Genomic DNA, 20,551 nt, shown 5'->3' with positions numbered 1-20,551 from the left:
CCACATGTATACATACTTGCATATTGGCAATACGCAACATTTCAACATATAACCCACCATAACCTACACATGTAGGTAACCTTTATATAAAGAGGATGAAGCCAATCTAAAGTTAACTAAGGTAAGGTAGGCTGCAGATTGATAACTTAAGACCTCGTCGAATGATCTTATTGCGAAGGCTCGTGACATGATACACGTTCTGATGATATGTACACGTTTTGCGGTCTTTGCGAACTGATTATCCTTTAGTACATCTAGTCAGATGCTGGAACAAGTTTCTATTAATCTGTCCGATACGATGGCGATCAAATTTCGAATCCATCATTCCGGTGTTTCTAATGGTGGCATTGCTATATCTATTAACGCTGGGCATGCAACTTCGTACTTCTTCACGTGGGTTGAACTAGTCCAGTCAGTCCAGTCAGTCCGGTCAATCCAAGTGCTAAACTATTATGTACCAACCTCCGCCCTTCGCCCTCCGCCTCGTCTATGCCACCACTAGATCAGTCACGAAGGACCGCCATTTCAGGCACGGTTATGAGGGGCTACATACTACACATACTACACATACTACCTACACTACATACCACCTTACATACCTACATACATACTTACATAGTAGACGATCCATCGCGCCAGGGCGGTCCGGGTCTTAAAGCCTAACAACGCTAAAGGAGGCCCGTAAGCATTACGTGGTACCCCATCATTATTCCTACGCGGTGCCCTTCTTCTCATTCGCTATCGCCGTTTCCGTTCCAAAATCATTAGCTGAAGCTGACTTGGTGACTCCGTGCGGCTAGGCGCAGTTAGTTATCCAGTTTTCATTACCTTGTAAAAAGCTATTCCTTTATTACATAGCCGTGCCGACGCTATGTAAGTTGATGCTTTAGATTCCACTGGAATTCTGCATGGTGCTAGGACGATGCGGCATCCACAGTATCGGATGCGCTCATTTCCAAAAATGCGGGATACTAACAAAACATTAGAGCGCTCAAGGGTTTGAAAGGGATTGAGGTAAGATGCAGGCTTGCGTCCGTGGGTGTGTCCTTAGCGAAACAAAGATTGTCTAACTACCTGTTAAATTACCTAGTAGACGTTTTTCGTTATGTGTGCTTCCATCAGACTTCCTTTTACTTGGCATTCCCAAGATGCCGGTACCACGCAAAATGCCTCTCTTTCCCATTCTCCTACCCCGGACGCATTAAAAGATGTCCGTTTCCAGCCCAACAAGATCTGTTTGAAGAAAGTTGCATATTACACTTAAACCCGAGTTACATCTGGAGCGCTGCTTTAGCTCCAGGCGTCAACTTTGGAAACGGGAGCCCTCTGTTGTTGGTAGATAAAATATAGATACATACATAGAAAACTGCTACGAACTTGTTTGCAAGCTGGTCCACCGTGCCATCTATGGATCCCCATGTATCGGGTCATGATGCACATATACGGTACACAAAGAAACGAGTTCAAGACGCTTGTTTTAAGTGCATTGATGATTGTGATAATATAGATTTGTTTCATTCTAGTATGCTTCCTCTCAGGGAGATAGATTGTCATTATCATTCCCCCCCTCCTCTTTAGGAACGCTAGGCTTTGATTTGAAAATAATTGGCCGTAACCTGTAATGTACAATTCACGTAAACTCATATACGGTTATCTTGAACGTAGATCTGTTAGATAATTTTAGTCTTATTACTGTCAAATCATAAGAAGTAATGTTTATGAACATTCCTAGGTAATTATCAAAGGCATTTAATAGCTAGTTGCTAGGTAGATACCGGTTTTAAAAGACATTTTGAATTTTATATATGTATTAGGTGGACAAGGTATTACTGGGCGTTGTAACAAGGCTGTAATTGTAATTAATATCAAAATCCGTAACTATCGTTGCCGCTGTACTTGCACTAACTAGTGCGATTTAATAAGTTAGCAACTCAACTCAGAGAACTGACTCTTCTACGACCCGTGCTCGACGACTTTTGAATCTTGATTGATGATCGATCTCGAATAGTCTAGTGCTTTGTAAAAAGAGATGATCCGTACCGTATATAACACGCGATAATACGCGATAACACTCATATTTTACTCCGACTTACATGGTACGTATACGACACTTACATCACTTATATAGTACTTGGGTAACGGACAAAGCGGCACTTGTAACCGCATCTACTACGTGTTACGTGCCTACCATGTAGCTCCTGTAACATGAGCTAGACATTCGGACGTAGGAATGATTCGGAACAATTAGTTTTTAGTTTAGCTGTAATGAAGTCAGTTTCTCATGCACATGCTCCATGCTCAGATAGGTAAACTCTCCAACCACATCGTATAAATGCTACGGTATGAAATGAGTACTATATGAACGAGTAACATATATCCCTTGTAAATGGCAGGTAAAAGACATGGGGATGGGATATTGGATTAGTTGTAGTAATGTGTTTAACGATTCCGCCGACGTCTCAACGAAAGGTATGATGTATCATCATCATACCAAGATCCTGAATAGGTTTAAGCGAGAAATTGATTGGATACGAGAAGCGTAAGAGAGCAAAAAGAGGGTGAGAAGGATGTCGCAAGCAAAGAGCCACTTTTAGTCCATTTTGTTTCCCCCCATGTGCCATTTTGCGCTTTTGTTGCTCGTGTCCATCTTCATCTTTTCATCTTTTTTTTTATCCACACCCCGGTCTCCAATTGTCTGTCCTAAGCCCCCTTTATTACGTTTTCCGAATTCATCCTTGATGAGGGGGTGTATTTCTTTTCTGCTTCTTGGATTTTTTAGTAAATTCAAGCTCCGTCTCGGTCATCCTTCTACTTTTTGTCTTCCGTCTTCCGTCTTCCGCTTTGTTTCCAACCTAAGCATATCGAGTAATTAAGAAATTAAGAAGGAAGCTAAGTAGCGAAATGAGCTAGAAATGAGCTTAGATCGTCCACGAGCCATAAACATGACCGAGTTCTACCGTGTCCATTTTATTATGTTTAAGTGTCTTAGGCATATGTACATATGTACCTTAGGTATGTAAGGTACAAATACATGGATACATGGTCGTGCTTCAATTGTACGGACATGGACCCTAGCTTGCTGCTATTGGCGGATAAAGCAATCATATTAATGCTAGCTTCAGTAATCAAATATTATTATATATGTACATATATGAAAGTTACCCACCATCAGATACTGATACCTAACCTACAGTAGTAATAATAAGTGACTTTAACAACATTTGGAACAACCTTTGGATATGTGCGTATGAGTCCATCCCAAACATTTCAATGAAAAGAACCCACTTTCAGCGTTGCATTTTCAAAAATATTTATCCTATGACACACTTCAAAGCTTACAGTGCACACACATGGACATATCTACATTTACTGTTGTATTAAATGTACTTTGTTGTATGTAAAGGATGATGCGATGCGCCAACCACTAACCACCCACCGGAAAATGGACAGTACAATACAAACGGACTATATATGCTGTCCGAGAGCAACTGCGCAACTAAAAAGCCCTGCGGTAAGGGGGGGCTTGCTGACCAATTTTTTCTTCTTCTTCCCTTTGCCCCTGCCTGACCAATTATTTTGTGCCTAAAACAGGTACTTAACCTAATCTGCTAAATGTACCTAGTAATAGGTATGCCATTCGGCTTTTAAATACACACCTCGCTTCTGTCTCCACTATATCACCCTAGCCTTCCTAGAGTGGTTTAATACATTTACATCGTATGGTAAAGCCAGCCAGATCAGATGTACCTTCCTAGCTCCTGGGAGTAAATTACTCTTTCAAAACACTCCCTGGCAAACCTTGACAAACCTAGTCGTGACTACTAGAATAACTAGTGCTAAAATAATGCCAGTTGCGCGTTTAACGCCACTCCCTAATCGTCACTTTCTTCTCAGTCAGGTTCAAAGCCTTGTTCCAACTTCCAAAACTTTTAACCTGCCAGCCCGCTTAAACCCATGGCCCACATTTACACCTTTGAACAATAATACAATGCGTACGCATCCACGCCTCTTCCCTCTCACACTATCTAAACTACCTAGGTAGACTACCACCTCGTAAGTCCTTGGTCCTTGGACGCCTCCGAACCGTATCCACGGCCCCACGGTCCAATGGTCTGCGGTCCACGGTCCAGCCAATCCATTATCCGCGGTCAGCTTGGCCACTCACACGCTCCACGCTTCACGCTTCCATGCTCACAGGGTGTCAAGCAGGTCAAGGTACCTGAAGGAAGGGGAAGGGCAACCTAGAAGAAAAAAAAAAAAAAAAAAAAAGAACTTTTAGTGCTTGATCCAATGGAACGCGCCAATCAACGATCGATGAGCAACCACACAATCCAGCCAATCCGGCCCAGTCTCAATCCGGCTACCTGCTACTACTGCTACTACTGCTACAGTACCTAAAGTAATCACTGCATACTCCAGTATTGTCGTGTAAGTCCATTGTACATACAAACAAGCCCTTCGTTCATTCAGAACAGTCATTCATTCATTCATTCATAATATCTAATTCCGTACCCTGTCTTCCCTTGGAACATTCGTGACATTACCATTTGTCTGTATATTATTTATTACTTTCATAATACCCCAAGTTTCAATTGATGAATCCTGTTGTTCGTGGACCCCAGTTATCTGCTAGGACAACCCTGCCGAATGTGAATATAGAAAAAGAAGTAAAAAAAGCAGTCGACACGAGACAAAGCCGGGAAAGGAGGTATAGAAGGGACTCAGTTTGGTAACCTAATAAGTTGCCCGTTTCCCTGTGCAACCGCAGCACTGCAGCACCGCAGCACCTTGTCCTGTCTGCTACTGAATTATATCGAGTCTATTTCCTTATCCACATCGTCTCAACAGCAACCTACCAGCTGGATATTCTGGAATCAGGAACGATCAAACTCTCCGAACGTTTGCCTCCTTCCTTCCCAGAACTTACCTTTTTGTTCGGCATGGCTCATCAGAGATGACCAGTCACTAATAAAAATACATAATCGTCTGTACCAAAGTCTTGTTGTAGGACTTCACAGCTCAGACCGTCGTGGGAGCAACTCAGCATCAAAGTGAATGGAACACAACAGTCAGGAACTTACTTGTTACTTCACCAACGTCACCCCTCCCCGGATACGGCTCCATACCTCGCCCGCAACCCTAACCAAACCAAACTCTTCATGACTAGGGACTCCATTTAATTCATTTCTTTGTCTCTTCGATTTTCTCTGCCCTTTACTCAAAACGCCAAACCAACTAGATCCCACATGTCTTCAGTCGTCGTGCCCTCGAGCTTCCGCCCATACCTCCCATCTCCAACACATAATACGGCTTATCCATTGCGCCATACCCAAGACTATAACAGCAACAATAGCGAAAAGCTACGAGATCATCTGCAGCTTCGCGGAACTGCACTCTTCAAGGGTGGTCTTCGAACGCCCCCCACCGAAAATAACATGAGCGCCACATACCACAACCCCGTGTTATCGAACACGTACAACAGTCATGTAGCTCTAGCAAGACAGCCGGCCGGTTTAGTGCAGGCAGATCGAACAGGAGGAGTATTCTGTGATGTCGTAAATGGATTTTCCGCAGCTCATCCGCCTCACCAATCGCAATATCAGCAGCCTTATCCCTCTCAAACAATTATATCCCAACAATCGCACCCGTCTTCGAGACCATCGACCAGATCAACCACCCCCGCCTCTATTGGCAATCTCAGCGCACACTCGGAAGGCACAGTCTCCAAGAAGGACTCGACTATGGTAACCCACAGTCTGCAACTCCCTACTTGTATCAGTCCAAACGGAGGCAATCTGGATGATTTTGCCGCTCTAGTAGGTACCGATTTATTCTTTTCAATTTTATATTAGCTGACATATTCTTAGATGACTTGCTTCTTTTGGTTCGAAACCATGGACACGATAACCTCTGCGGAGCATATCAAGGAACGTCCACTCTCCGAGCCGATCCCCCCATTATCCGCATATACCGAGCCTTGCCCCGCGTATAAGCAGTGGGTAAACAAAACCCTTTCCACGACCCAAGTAACGCAGAACGTGATCCTATTGGCGTTATTATTTGTATATCGGCTGAAGAAGGCGAACCCGAAAGTGAATGGTAGTCCGGGTAGCGAATATCGACTCTTAACGGTAGCCCTAATGTTAGGTAACAAATGTAAGTATTTTTTTCAGTAGCTTTGCATCATGAATTTCCTAACAAATGTTATAGTTTTGGATGATAATACCTATACGAACCATACGTGGGCAGAAGTTTCGTCTATTTCGGTAAAAGAAATTCACGTCATGGAGGTGGAATTTTTGAGCAACATGCGATATGGCTTATTGACATCTAAGGAGGAGTGGGAGGAATGGCTGAAGAAACTGGCCTGTTTCCATGAATATTACGAGAGAGCGGTTATGGAAGAGAAGCGTCGAAAAGCCCCGCCTCCTATGTCGATGAATATACCCTCGCCGACTCACGCTAGATTCGTCTCTCCGCAACCTTCACCGACTGGCATCCTACCGTCAACCGGACAGGGTGCACCATTAGCTCTTGCGGCAGCATATTCTCCTAATGTAGTTCATGCTCAAAGTTGGAATTCTTACCATCCTACCCCAACGGTTTCCCCGCTTGCAGCCAAGCCCAGTCTAGGTCACCCAATGGCGCGAAAGAGAGGATTAGAGGGAGGAGACATAGTCGAGCCCGCTCCGAAGCGAATCACTCGACAACCGCTTGCTACAACGATGCCGCCGAATCAGCAAGTTCATGGGAGCGCTGGACCGCTTCGACTACCTGTGCCACACCTTACACTTGATACAAGCCAGGCAATCATCCCGCCCGTATACCAACCCCAGCCCACCTATTCCCAACCGAGTGTATCGTTGCCACCTCTGGGGGCTGGGATGAAGGCTATGTCGACGGTATATCCCACAACAACTGGCTGGGCGCCTCAGGGATCAGTGCTTACCACTTGCGGACCACAGACGCCATCTTATGCGATTCCGTCGAACTATGGCACTCCGACAAAGCGACAGAGCCCAACGGGTTTAACTCAGTTTGGTTCTTCTCCGTTAACCGAATCGTATGGAACCCATACTCCAATCTCAAATTCGCCACTGGTATACCTACAGCAGCGAGCGAGTCCCTATAAACCTGTTCGTCGCGTCAATACGCTTCTCAACCCCCCTCCATCTATTCCGCTCTCCCAGTATCACCTGGGCTCGAACCAGATGCATTACCAGCCGCTAGGTCGACGATATGACTTGCGCTCTGGTATCGTTCCTGAGTTTCTCCCTGCATATGCCAACCAACGGCCTTCGAGTCATTCTCACTAATAAGCAACTGCATCCCTGTTTCGATATTTTAACAATAGGCAGCATTTCGACAAATGTATTTTTATTTTATTTTCAGCTTCATCATTACACCACCTGCATTGGCATTGGCATTGGCGTTGGCCGGCGGTATACAGTCGATATGAACTCGACACCTCACGGATAAGGGCATGTCTTTTAGGGTTTGTTTTTGCGGTACAGTTGGTATCGCACTGCAGGCGTTCGGTAATTTAAGGTGAAGAAATCTTCATGGCATTCGAGCACGAATTAGAGGATGATAGGCGTGGCATATTTTGCGAGGCCAGCATGTATCCAGGCTGAGTTTAGGGCAAACCAACCAAGGTAGTTGGTGAAGGACGACCAAGGAGAACCAAGGGTGATATAGTCTTTAGACTGGGCACCATTTTAAGCAATCGGTTTTTAGTAGGTTGCATTCATCCAGATAGATGATAGATGGATGATTACCAGCAATGGTAATAAGCCAGAAATGAAGTACAGAAGAATTCTTTGGACAGAAATTTGTATCTTGAAGCAAAGTTTGGCTGTACTAATGAAAGTAATATCGTCTTTCTGACAAGGGCGCTATGATGTCATGTCAACTAGAAATCTCCAAATAGGTACATCAACTTGATGCGGGGAATTGAAGTGGGGGTTTCCCCTCATTGGGGAAAATTTAGATGTCGTGCGTCTCTTCCAATTGGTTCCGAGATGCAGCCCGTCTTTTGAAATATCGGATAAACTAATTTTACGGCTTGAGCAGGGAGGCCCACCTCGGGAACTTATATAACGACGAGGTTAGGTAATCAATCTTAGGTTAGGTACATATCTTAGTAACAGCTCACAACCTATTTATATATACGTATTTCGTGCTTTGATGATCTTAGCTCATAATCTTTAACCTTGGTTAATAAAGAGTATTCCGAGGAGATATTCATATATTAAGTAACAATTTGATCTTAGTGTGGGGTCAACCAGTAGTCTTGTCAGAAATAGGTAAGTGAATCCTGTCGATATACAGCGTATCATGTTTGTTTTCTTTAGGAGTCATCCCTTACTCATGATTCAGGGACTTTCGAGTTAAAGTAGATCCCATCGTAAGAAATTTCGGACCTGAGGAGCAACTGAAATTTGGAAATAAGTTAATGGTGAAAAGGAAAGATTCGGGTTTTATTTCTAGCCTCGGCATTTCCGCGGAGATGATAACTTTTAAGATATATCACAAACACTACTAAGACAAATCATCATCGAAATAAATCATAAATCCAACTAGCTCTCTCTTAAGATTATAACATTTAGTTCTAAAATCTCAAATGAGCACAGCTTACAAAAGACTAGCGACCATGGCAGCCTTACGTATGAAGTCGTGGTTCCCGACCACCGCGTCACCTTTGATAATTAGCGCTCCAATGGGCGGAGTTACCAATATAAAGCTAGCAGCTGAGGTGACAAAAGCTGGAGGTTTAGGTCAGTTTATTTTATCATTCTTCTCTTAGGTAGTTTACTAATATACTAATTCCCCAGGTTTCATCCAAGCTGGTCGGGACTTCAACCCGGACTCCCCCGCGCTAAAGAAACTCGACGACCAACTCACCCAAGCGTGGCAACTCCTCGACCTTGAGGCATCTAAGAATGATAATAGCCACCTACCTATCGGCGTGGGGGTTCTCACATTCATGCCATCCGCACGATATTTTGGTGAGACAGTTGTGCCAATCTTGAAGCGGCACAGACCAGCTGCGATATGGCTATTTGCGCCCTCGCCTGAAGCACCGGGGACTCACTCGACTATCGTAAAGGAACTAAGGTCTCGAGGAAGTCCATGGAACCCTAAGATTGTGGTCCAGGTCGGGACTGTGGCGGCTGCTCGAGAGGCGGTCGCTTACGGAGCTGACATAATCGTCGCGCAGGGCGTCGACGCCGGCGGTCACCAGTGGGCGAGCGGTGCTGGTATCGTGAGCATAGTTCCTGAAGTCATAGATGTGTTGCGCGACGAGTTTCCCGACAAGGAGATCCCGGTTTGGGCTGCCGGTGGTATCGCCGATGGTAGAGGGGTTGCGGCAGCATTGGCATTAGGTGCGGAGGGAGCTGTACTTGGTACAAGGGTGAGTTCCTCGATACCGGCTCATCCAACTGATGAGAAGTCATATGGGCGACAGTTGAGTTGCTGACATCGAATGCTTATACAGTACATGGTAGCACCTGAGTCTGATGCGCAAGACTATAAGAGAAAGGCGATCATAGCCACGTCAGATGGAGGCTCCAATACGGTGAAGTGAGTTTTATTTACTACTACTTCTCCTTTATCTACGTACTACTCGCCAGAATCAAGTATGCTAACATATTGCGCTTCTCCGCGCCGTCAAGGTCGCAAGTCCACGACCACATCACAGGCGAGATAAACTGGCCCGAGATCTATGACGGCCGCGCCATCGTTACCCCAACGTATCACGACCACGTCGCCGGGGTACCTCTAGACGAGAACGCGAAGCGGCTCAACGCTGCAAAAGACAGCGGTGACGTGTCTAGGCTGGTCACTTGGTCGTAAGTAGTTTTGGCCCTTTTTGCTCATGTTATATATAGCTCTAGCTGACCTCTGGTAGCGGAACGGGAGTCGGTTTGATTAAGAAAGAGCAGCCGGCTGCGGAGATCACGAAAGAGGTGAGGGAGGAGGCACTGAAGGCGATTACTAGCTTAAAGTCGTTCCTTTAAATGGGTTCGTGATAGAGCCTTAATGTAAGCCTGCATTGCAAATGGACAAGTCTATTTTCTTCGCGAGTTAGGGGCGGAGCTATGAGTGGCTCAGTGTCGTAGGGACTCACCTCGATACTTGCACGCTATTATATCCGGTGTACATCTTATTTATAGTCCCACAACACTCAGTAGCGGCAGAATTAGGAAGTATGGATGGCCCAAGAGACGACTAGACAGTCTTCTATATCGTATATACTACACCGTCTAAACTATTCCCCTGTAATCGGAGATTTCTATGGGCCACGGCTATATTTGTAGGTACCTGCATCTAAGTAAAGCAATCAATGCTAAGTCAAATTATTTTATACCATTTTTCTAGCCATATATTAATATATATAGGGTGGGTATAACTGACTACAGGCTCCTGCATGCTCGTAGTCCCTAGCTCATCTTCTCGTAAGATTCAATAGACTTAAAGAGCAACTTATATACGCTTTGCTACTCTTCATCAAGGCTATATATATTAGGGCCAATATGTATAGAATTCAGTTCTTATATGAAATTATATGCGCAGCCTATTAGCGCAATAAGTAGAGTTGCACTGCTAGCCCTACTCCTGGCTGAACTGTTGTCTTCGCTAACAGTGGCCTGGTTAGCAACGCTATCATAACTAGGCTGCGGCTCCTCTCTGATCTCGGCAGGGCTACTTGTCTGAACGAAGCCCTCGTCGCCAGAGTACAGTTGGTGGCCAGTGCTTAATCGGGACTGGTCTTCGTTGATCCATGATAGACCGCAGGCACGGATTAGTTTACCCACATTGATATCCTCGGGATCGTCATCGTCGTCGTCACAGTCGGAGAGCACGCCGTCAAAACAGCGTATGTTAGGCGTGAAGGCATAGTACCCAGCGTCGCCGAGGGCTATGTCAGTGTGGACTGCTGTGTAGTTCATGACTATTGTGGCGTTGAAGTCTGTGAGGCTGGACGCGGTTGGGTTTGCGTTTTCTCTCACGAGTTCGAATATGTGCTCTGACGTCTCCGAGTCGAAGTTGATGAAGCGGATTTCGGGATGGACTACTAAGCCCACTGGAGTATGGTGTTAGAAATATACCCACGTTTGTGGTTTGATCCTTGGGGCTGCATAGGTAGCCCATCTAAGTGAAGCTGGCAAGTGGATTAGACGTACTGTTATAGCGGTGGAACTCGCAGGTGCCATTCCTGCCTCCGTTACTGTTCCCATTTCGACTGGCAAGCTCCGCTGTACAGTTCGTCCATGAAGAGACTGGCATGCTTTGGTTATGTGTCGTGGTAAAGCCATCGCCACCGAATTGACCCCTGAATTCGAACTTCTCACAATCGGCCGCCACAAGGGGCAGCAGAAGCGCCGCAATAGAAAGAGTTGGTGTCCAGGTCTTCATTTTCTGGTATCTGGTGGATATAACGAGATAAAATAGATAAGAGCTTCGCCAGTTTGAGTTTCCCGAATACTTTATAGCCAGCGAGAGGCCACATCGAAATCGAAGCTGAAGTATAAATACTCGCAGCTATCGAGACCGCCTTGCGCCTTGGTGACGATCGGTAGTGGAGCCATAACGGTGCTGACCATCAATCAAGGCAATTATTATGTAAAAATAGAAAAACATAGCCAGGGGATCTTCGTCTATGTCTTTGTTGAATTTCTTGGCGGCTTGGTATAGCCGCAAGTAAACCGGACTATAATACAAATTCGGATCAGATTATAAGCTGTAGTTGTAGATCGTACCCATTTTATACTAGCTCTTTTGCTAACAAATAAATCCCCTGACGTTATTGATGGGTTGTTGGTAAAGCTGGGGCTTGAATTGCGGCACAGGACTGGTTATACTACCAACGACTGTTTTATCACCTTGGCAACGGGTAATATGTAAGCGAATTGAGTAGCATGACATAGCCTATAGTAAGTAATATTATAACATTAATTACCTAATTGAAGGATGGAATCATATGTTATATTATAGGATTAGACGGTTATTCCTAGCTGTGCGTCATTGGAGAGGATAGGGGCGAATATATGGAGATACGATCTACTGGGGAAGCTTGACATGGAAAGGCGAAATTGCTTCATATCAAAGTATTGGGTAAACTTGCCTAGCTTAGAAAGAGCTTTCAAATTTAGTATGTCTTCGTGAACTGTTACATTGAAAATAAGTCGAGTAAAAATTAGCCTCCTTAGGGTAACTCTTGCTCTTTGTCCAACTACCTTAGCTAGTATTTTCAATTGTAGTTAATACGAGAGTAGGCGAAAAGAAAGGAATTATACATAATTGCACTTGTTCTTTAGCTATGACCCAAATACCCTCTCGTGTTTTTACATGGCTCGTGATTGATTTTCTGATCGAAAACCGAACCCATGACTCAGGTTAGTTATCCCTTAAAATTCGTATAATTTTCGTATACGTGATGGCATTCTAAGAAGGCTGAATTCGAGTGTCATCCCCATCTAACTACCATACCGAGAGTTATTCATTTTCATAACTTATCAAAAGACTGTCAATTGAATTTTATTATTTCCTATAACCTTCTCAGTTCAATACTAAGTTGGTTTTTATAGGTGTGCCTACGCTGGAGCTCTTTGATACTTAGGAGAAACTTAACCTGGTAGGATATAATAGGGGGACTACTATATTACTAGAACGTATTATAGATATATGCTTAGTGTAAATATATCAGGTAGATATACTATCCATATCTTAGTAACAAGGGCCCGTCGAGCAGTAATGCCTCCAGACATCATCTGCAAGACGACAAGTCTCCCTCGCTCGACGTATTTATAATTCTAATTCCAAATTTTAGCTTTATAACTCTTATTAAAATTGAAAACGATATAAGCATTGAGAATTCCCCTTCATTGCCGATAAGTTTTATTGAAGAATTAGAAAAACGACTAAAAGAATAAAATTTGAATCGTAAAACGGGACTTAAAGGTCGCTTAAAAGGAGAAAAGGAAAAGGTAGAACTAAGTTCAAACTGCGTAAATTCGACCTGAGGAAACCAGACTACTATTGTCGCCCTACCACTAGCTCGAATCTGAGAAAAGTTTCGAAAACCTCTGCGAGGGGAGTTTATCTACTCTGTCATATCTTCAGATCACTAGACCATGGTCTTTTTAGCTAATGTATCTTTAAGTAAAGGGCTATGGGAAGACTGTTAATTGGCCTTTAGTCTTCCTCTGGGTTGCTTAGTGACGGCATTGCTGTTAAAATAGCTGAAGGACTATAAATGTTTCTTAGATAATTTCAAGATCTTGGTCATAAAAGTTGCAATGAAGCTTAATATGTTGCTACTATCAACACATTAAGGAAGAATGATAGTGAGGGGAATAACGCACTTCTAATACCGGGCTTCTTTCCATCTCCAAGAACTACTCTTGCTCATTTCGCCCTCGCTTGATCTCCCGGTTCTTATAACAATAATAGTAATCAGACATACCTAACTTAAGGCGAGGGATATCAGAAGGATACTCTTCTACTCCGGATAGGATATTCTCCTTAACGATCTTAGTATATTCCAATATCACCAACAAGCCTCGGTTACAACGGGCATTGCCTCGCAAGACAAGTGTCCTCCTACCTGCCAGCTAGCAAAGGCCCTAATGCCCAAGCACCACAAGCTGGATGCTGGCCGGTTTGTTCACAGCTACTCGGCGGCGTGGGAGCCATTGGAGTGAGCGAATTGCAGCCGGCGGAATAATATCTTAAGTATTTAGATGCTAAGTAGTAGCACAAGGAAAGAGACGTTATAGGGCGAGACACCATAGGTACGTTACGGACGTGTCGCTTATTTGAAGCTGACTTATGAGATAAGAAAGAGTTGGCAACTTGGCCGTGGAATCGTGTCAGGGGTCCACCTGTACCTTATGCATAGAAGGTGAACATCTGTTGTACGACAGAACGAGTCGTGGCAGAGAGGTATTGAAGTTGAAGAAGAGCTTTGGTGGTTGGCTAAGAATTAATATGATTGGTTCAACGCAGCGATCTTGCGCGACAAGGGGGTTGAGTTGGCATAGAATGGAATGTGGCCGAGAGCCTGATATAATTGATGGTGGGTGCACAAGGAAAGCGTTTCGTTGGGCATCAACGCTAGATTGACGATCAACGAGCGTGGGGGCAATGAGGCGACCTAGGTCCCTTGATCCAAGGGGTTAAACTCACCTAGGACCTTCAGCATTCGGGGCGGGTTCCTTAATACGGCAAAACACGATGGCGAGAATGGAAATATAGGAATAGGTAAGAAATTCATCAAAACAATAATCGTAGGCGACCATAGCTCGCTATATGCCAATTCAGCCCAAAACTCCTATGCTCCGTACAAAATCTTGTTCTCGTATCATACACACATGATAAACCAGATTTAAATAACCGTTAACTCGTGATTCATAACAAGAGCCCCGTTCATTCTGTTGTTGGCCGCCGTGTACGCCGTTCTGTAACTATCCGATAAAATTCCTGTAACTAGAGCCGTATGCTCATCGCGTTGCCTCTACTATCTTCGCAGGGCGCTGCCGCTCGCAGTCGTAACTTTTTCCAAGCGCATAACTTCGTAAAGATGATTCAAAATCGGAATAGATGAAATTTGCTATGCAGGTGCTGGAGGATCGCCGGCACCACCGCCGGTGCCGCCTTCCGAGTTGCCTTTTGAACCGGAAGATTTGCGACGATGACGCCTCTTGCGGGTAAAGCGAATTGACCTCCCGTAAAAGTATAGGAAGGCGAAAAAGCCGACCAAGAATACCGCCAGGAGAATACCAACTACCACTCCGATGGTGGTATTTACGCTTGCCCCTGATCGCTTTTGTAGGTTCAATGCATGATCATGGGCAGTCGGGAATATGCCAAGGCCATAGGCAAGGAGCCGGCGCGCCTGGGATGAGACCGACTTGAGAAGGGGGAGATTATCATGTATGGCAAGTTCGTGTGCGGATGTAAGGCCCAGTCCGAGTCTTATGGCCGGAGCCAGAGAGGAGTCGGGATTGAGAGGGTTCGTCTGGGGTATATACATTTCAGGCAATCTACGCACCGACGGAGTGGAAGATTAAGAATGACAATTTCGAAGCATGGCGCGCCATAGGCGCAGTGAACGTCGAGAAACGAAGTAAAAGGGCCGGCAACGAAGAGAAACCGGCTGGATAAGAGAAGGTTGGGGCGAAGGGAGCGATTTTATTATCTGCAGCCTACTCCAACCAACTCTCTAAGGTCGCAGTGTGTAACTAGCGATCACTGTCTCGCGTGGGCCGACGGCCACTCACTCTAGACGCCTACATTAGGTGTACAGCCGAATAACTGACGACGATGGCGGGGTCGTTGATGAAGGCTGGAGAGAATCTTATTCGTCTCACTGTTCGACAACGACCAACGACGATCGACTTGGGGACGTAGTACACGGAGGACCTACGGCGTAGACGGGGAATTTGTGATAGGATCAATGTGTGCAGACTCAAAAGTAGTAAGACGATATAATTCGTCTATAGCGTCTTCTTGAGTTGGCACGTCGTAGGTTCCCGTCCGTAGGAGCTGCTTCGGCGCCTACAGGGATCACCACAGAGGTAGGACATGACGATATGCAGACCCCGAAGCTACCTAGGTAGGTAGATCTCAGCGGGAAGTCAGTCATACCCTGGTACGCGGAAGAATCGTTAGGCTGGCTTGAGCGAAGATGGCCGAGTGCCGGAGGGCGGATTCTATATGTAGTGGTTGGACAAGCACTACCCGGATAAAATAGTTGATGCTCAGTGGCTGCCGTGGAGCCGTGAGTACGGTTTGACGGTACGTATTCTACGATGGGAAGGCGTTTAAGCGCATGTCCAAACAGAGAAGAAGAAAAAATTGGGGAGATGGATAAGATAATAATGCGATGGGATACCATAGTACAGCCTCTCGTGCATATGTAAAACCGGCGCCGGATAGGTGCTTACAGTTTAGATCACCAGGTTGGTCGACGAGGGTTGCCGGACCCAGGAATGGGGAGTAGAGTAAGACCGTAAATTCTGTGCTCCGTGCCCCCCTGCGGTGATTCGTTGCATGTCGAAAGGGGATTGGATTAGAATTGGCGATGATGCAGGCTTTCGTGCCCCTCAATCAGATTGGAGGAATATAACTACATGCAGGAGTAAGTAGCATGGGCCTAGCTGCCAGCTCATCGTTCAACCCATTGACCATTGTCTGTTGAAGAAAATGGGCGAAAGTGGGAAAAAAAAAAAAGATAGGTGAATGAGGCGAGCATCGGGTCATTAGGAATAATTCTCTAAATGTTACATTAGTGAGAATTCGAGGAGGATTTCTTTTAGGGGTCCATACATACAGGTAGCATGCATATGTCGGTTACCCATGTAAAATACCTATAACTATATGAAGTCTGTTATGTTGGTTTTTCGTATAAGAGACTAGAAATAGTGTGGGTTTGTTGCGTTTGTTCTCATTCAATATTCAGGGGTAAAATGCGATAAAATCTAAAAAGTAAATGGAACCTTTAGGTACCTGTCTAAGAGAATGGAATGTAAGAGAGTGGCGGTGTTTGTGGCGCAAATCAATTCTTCTTCCAGGTTTTCTTTTTCTTTTTTCAATTTCATCTCACCGAACTCACCTTGACAGATAAAATATAAACAGCTTCAATAGCATTAAGACTATTTCTATGTAATATATTTCAAGAAAATATCATGTTGGTTTTACTTTGACCGTCATCTATTTTTAAATCATTCTTCCATGTATTCTTTATAATATTATCATCATTCTCCTTCTTCAACTCCCGGTGCGATTGTTAAGTTATGGGAAACTAAACCAACCAACCAACCGCTTTGGTGTCAATTCCACGGTAGCGGCGCCACTATCATGCGGCCTTTTCACCTTGGGGTTACAATGAGCCATAGCTTCCTTGACCCATCAATGCATGGCCTCAACTCTCTTAAGGAGATCATTGGTCACTGGATAACCGGGCTAGACATCACACGCTTAGGATCCCTCGCCGCGTGCGTCGGCGCTGCCCCCGCAGCGTGGCGACTTTTAAAGACAGCTTGGCGCGAAGTGTATGGCTGGGTCAGTCACTTCTTCATTTCCTACGTGATAATACCTGGACGGGACCCGCTGAATAGGCATGTGACGAATTGGGTCTTAACCAATATCGTACAATTTCGAACCATACGGTCTTTTACGGCCCGCACTCAAATTCAACCCGGTGCTATCGCGGACCGAGCCGCCTTGCTAAAGAAGACTCGTCGTGATATACAGTATCTACCTCACTTTGAGACAGTGTGGTTCTGGTATGAGAGTAATCTGTTTGTGGTTAGGCGATCGCTCGATAGCTTCAACGCATCTATGGTCGACTCTACTTACGATGGCATCGGAGGAGAAGAGCTGACCATAGGCTGTCTTGGATGGTCAACCGAGCCTATCAAGAAGCTCATTCAGAATTGCCAGGAATATGCAGATAGACAGGCTCAATACTATGTCATTATCTATGCACGAGATCGTTACGGCATGTCCTGGCAACCAAAGTCTCGCAAGCCTATCCGTCGTCTTGAGACAGTTCATTTTGACGATGCCTTGAAACAGGAACTCCTTACAGATATCAGAAAATACCTCGATCCCAACACCAAGAAATTGTACCAGAGTCGTAGCATGCCTTATCGTAGAGGTTATTTGTTCTATGGACCACCAGGTACGGGAAAGTCATCACTGTCGACTGCTCTGGCAGGTGAATTTGGCCTCGACTTATACGAAGTTAAGATTCCAAGCGTAGCGACTGACCAAGATCTTGAGCAAATGTTCAACGAGGTTCCACCGCAGTGTATTGTACTCCTAGAGGATGTTGACGCCATCTGGGTGAAGCGCGAGTTGGCCAATCGCGAGCCGCATAACGAGGCTGTATCAAACTGTACTCTTTCCGGTTTGCTCAATGTTTTAGATGGTGTCGGGTCCCCAGAAGGGCGTATCGTAATCATGACGACAAACAAGCCGAATCGGTTAGACAGCGCTCTGGTGCGGCCTGGTCGTGTCGATATGAAAGTCATGCTTGGTAACATCAGTAAAGGTTCAGCTGAGCAAATGTTTCTCCGCATGTTCATGTCAGACGTTGATAAGTTACCGCCATTGCTCTCACAAAAAGATAACGATAAATTGGTGGATGATCACATTCCTCAAGTAGACCATGGACTATTACGGAGGCTCGCTTCGGAATTCGCGACGCATATCCCAGAAGACGCATTTACCCCTTCTCAACTACAAGGCTTTTTCCAACTACACTTAGACAACCCTATGGAGGCTGCTTCAAATATCTCGGCGTGGGTTGAGAGAGAGCTGTCTGCAGGGTCATCGGACGATGATATTGAAATTGTAGGCAATGGGAAGACCTAACTTTCTAACGTATATTTTATGATATAGTTTAGCGAGATACTGTACTATAGTAAGGTTTCTATTTTAGAATTGCTTCGGATAGCGGAGTTTGGGAAATGGTTAGATAACGGGTTAGAAATTAGGATGAGTGACCGCACGTCGACGCTTGCTAATAGACCTTAGAGAATGGATATCTTGATTTAGTACTTATAGGAAGTATAGATAGAATACTGAACTTTTTTAGGCTTTAGGCTACCCTTGGTATGATACATCACTCATAGAGTGGCAGGTGGCCATCCTGTCACGGTTCGTACGGGGTTGATGAGCTTCTATAAAACCCCAGGGCAACGGTGCAACGCGCCGTATCATGTGTCACTGGAGAGTGGGGGTGTAGTATAAGTATGGTCATAGTATATTGTATGACTAGGAGAGTAAGTTCCAGCTAGCTATCTTATAAATAAGGTAGCATAACTATCCCTGTGTGGCTAGTTGATAGCCCTACATCTATCCCTAACAAGAGATTCATTGACGCCTATCCCTATCCAAAACTATGGTGCCATATATTAGGTAGGTACCTATCCACAAACTCACTGGTAGTAATATTTCGCCTAACGCGCCATCCTCGTTGCCTGACCAATCCTAACTCTTCCTTCTGAGATCTACTTTTGTCGAGACCGTTAAAGGGTAACGTTGATACCGCCTTGCATGGATTGACAACCAATCTGATATCTCTCAGAGGTGATGCTATATGTCGTTGATATTTCAGCATTATTTAGTTCTAACCCAGTTGATCCGAGAGCTAAGATAATGTCATAAAGCACTTACCTCCATTTCAAGTTTCCTGTACAGGCACATTTGCATCCTTCAAGAAACTTACGCAAGTCCTCATGGGCGTTGGGCATGGAGGAATACTCTGCTAAAATTTCTTCCTCTGCAGACTCAAATCTCTTGATCGAGGCGCTTACAATATTGGCAGCGTGGTCAATTGCGTCTTGGACGGACCGAGATTCAAGCATGAGGAGAGGGATAAGTGTATCAAGTTGTGATTGCGCCTATATATCATTAACGGTGATATAGATAGAGACAATATATATTCTGCCAACTTACCACTTCTTTCTTGATAGACAGCATGTCATTTGTACTGTAAGAACAAATTTTAGCCTGGCCAATAAGATCATTCAAGGTATATGCTCACGTCGAGATAATAACAGTTACTTCGTGCCAGATTTGTTCCATCTTCTGACTATTCATTATTTCTTCGGGCAGGTTGATTCCATGAGCATATCTAATGACTTTTAGTATATTACTCCTAGACATATGTGAGAGACTCGGAGAGGAAATATGGAAGTAAAATTTTGACAATTAGAGTCCCTACTCTATGGCAGCTAAGCAGACTCTCGTGGCGCTCGAACCCGCTCGTATTCGATTATATTCTTCAATGGTTGGTAGATATGGGGTTGTTTGGTATCGTTGCTCCTCTCCACACATTTTCACGTAGAGCAATAATTCGTGAAGCAAGGTATTGATTTGGCCTTTAGAATATTAGCTAAATAAATTGTGGATAAGAGGATAATATGAACTTACGCGTGTTACAAGATTTTGATATCGCCTCACCTACAGGCCTAAAGCTGGTGATGATCGGATTGGTGGATATGTGAATTAGGTCAATCTCTGGTTTTCCAGACAGACTTTCTTGAATATAGGTAGCAGTCTCATATCGAAATTTTGCGGCAGCATTATCATCATTCGAGATACCAGAGAATTCAAGCGAATCAGTTTCTAAGTCAAGCAGAATATTAGCCTAATGTCCTTTACTTAGACATATAATGATACTATACCGTCATCCCAGGCAAACAACTCCCAAAATATACCTGTTAGTAGTCCAGATATATGCACAGTGTCATTATAGGTCTTACCCAGACACATAGATATGTAACGATTTTCAAAGCCTCATACGACGCAAATGGCCACCACAAAACTCCAAAAAGCGCAAAATTGGAAGCTTGCATCTTTCGAAGCCGCCCTTGATCACTCGGGGAAGGGAATAAGCTGTGGCGTATTAGAAGTCGTAAGTTGATAGTACTTAGGCATCATACCCTGCAAGTAACCTTTGTACATCTGCATCTAGCCGTTCGATTTCTTCATGGACCATTTGGGGCCAGTGGCTTATCGAATGAGACAGATC

General features: G+C 44.7%; 5 protein-coding genes across 5 annotated transcripts; 3 read left to right on the top strand and 2 right to left on the bottom strand.

Moving 5' to 3' along the window:
• Positions 1-5,246: 5,246 nt before the first annotated feature.
• Positions 5,247-7,316, top strand: GL218_01811 (uncharacterized protein; the record flags this gene model as incomplete). Its single annotated transcript, XM_033578292.1, has 3 exons — positions 5,247-5,816; positions 5,868-6,156; positions 6,211-7,316. The coding sequence occupies 3 exons, from the start codon at positions 5,247-5,249 to the stop codon at positions 7,314-7,316; spliced, it is 1,965 nt and encodes a 654-aa protein (XP_033438760.1).
• A 1,337-nt stretch (positions 7,317-8,653) lies between these two features.
• GL218_01810 (Nitronate monooxygenase) lies at positions 8,654-10,022 on the top strand (the record flags this gene model as incomplete). The annotated part of the gene is made up of 5 exons (XM_033578291.1): positions 8,654-8,777; positions 8,835-9,415; positions 9,500-9,585; positions 9,636-9,854; positions 9,914-10,022. The coding sequence occupies 5 exons, from the start codon at positions 8,654-8,656 to the stop codon at positions 10,020-10,022; spliced, it is 1,119 nt and encodes a 372-aa protein (XP_033438759.1).
• Positions 10,023-10,556: 534 nt separating this feature from the next.
• Positions 10,557-11,421, bottom strand: GL218_01809 (uncharacterized protein; the record flags this gene model as incomplete). The annotated part of the gene is made up of 2 exons (XM_033578290.1): positions 10,557-11,089; positions 11,190-11,421. 2 exons carry the CDS (start codon positions 11,419-11,421, stop codon positions 10,557-10,559), a joined length of 765 nt encoding a protein of 254 aa, XP_033437794.1.
• A 3,196-nt stretch (positions 11,422-14,617) lies between these two features.
• GL218_01808 (uncharacterized protein) lies at positions 14,618-15,040 on the bottom strand (the record flags this gene model as incomplete). Its single annotated transcript, XM_033578289.1, has 1 exon — positions 14,618-15,040. One exon carries the CDS (start codon positions 15,038-15,040, stop codon positions 14,618-14,620), a length of 423 nt encoding a protein of 140 aa, XP_033437795.1.
• Positions 15,041-16,920: 1,880 nt separating this feature from the next.
• GL218_01807 (Mitochondrial chaperone BCS1) lies at positions 16,921-18,387 on the top strand (the record flags this gene model as incomplete). The annotated part of the gene is made up of 1 exon (XM_033578288.1): positions 16,921-18,387. The coding sequence occupies one exon, from the start codon at positions 16,921-16,923 to the stop codon at positions 18,385-18,387; it is 1,467 nt and encodes a 488-aa protein (XP_033437790.1).
• Between the last annotated feature and the right edge of the window lie 2,164 nt (positions 18,388-20,551).

This window comes from Daldinia childiae (assembly GCF_008694065.1).
Source record: "Daldinia childiae strain JS-1345 chromosome Unknown Scaffold2, whole genome shotgun sequence".
Classification (NCBI taxonomy): domain Eukaryota; kingdom Fungi; phylum Ascomycota; class Sordariomycetes; order Xylariales; family Hypoxylaceae; genus Daldinia; species Daldinia childiae.
Note: the sequence above shows the minus strand (reverse complement) of the source record. Positions and strands in the feature narration are given on the sequence as shown.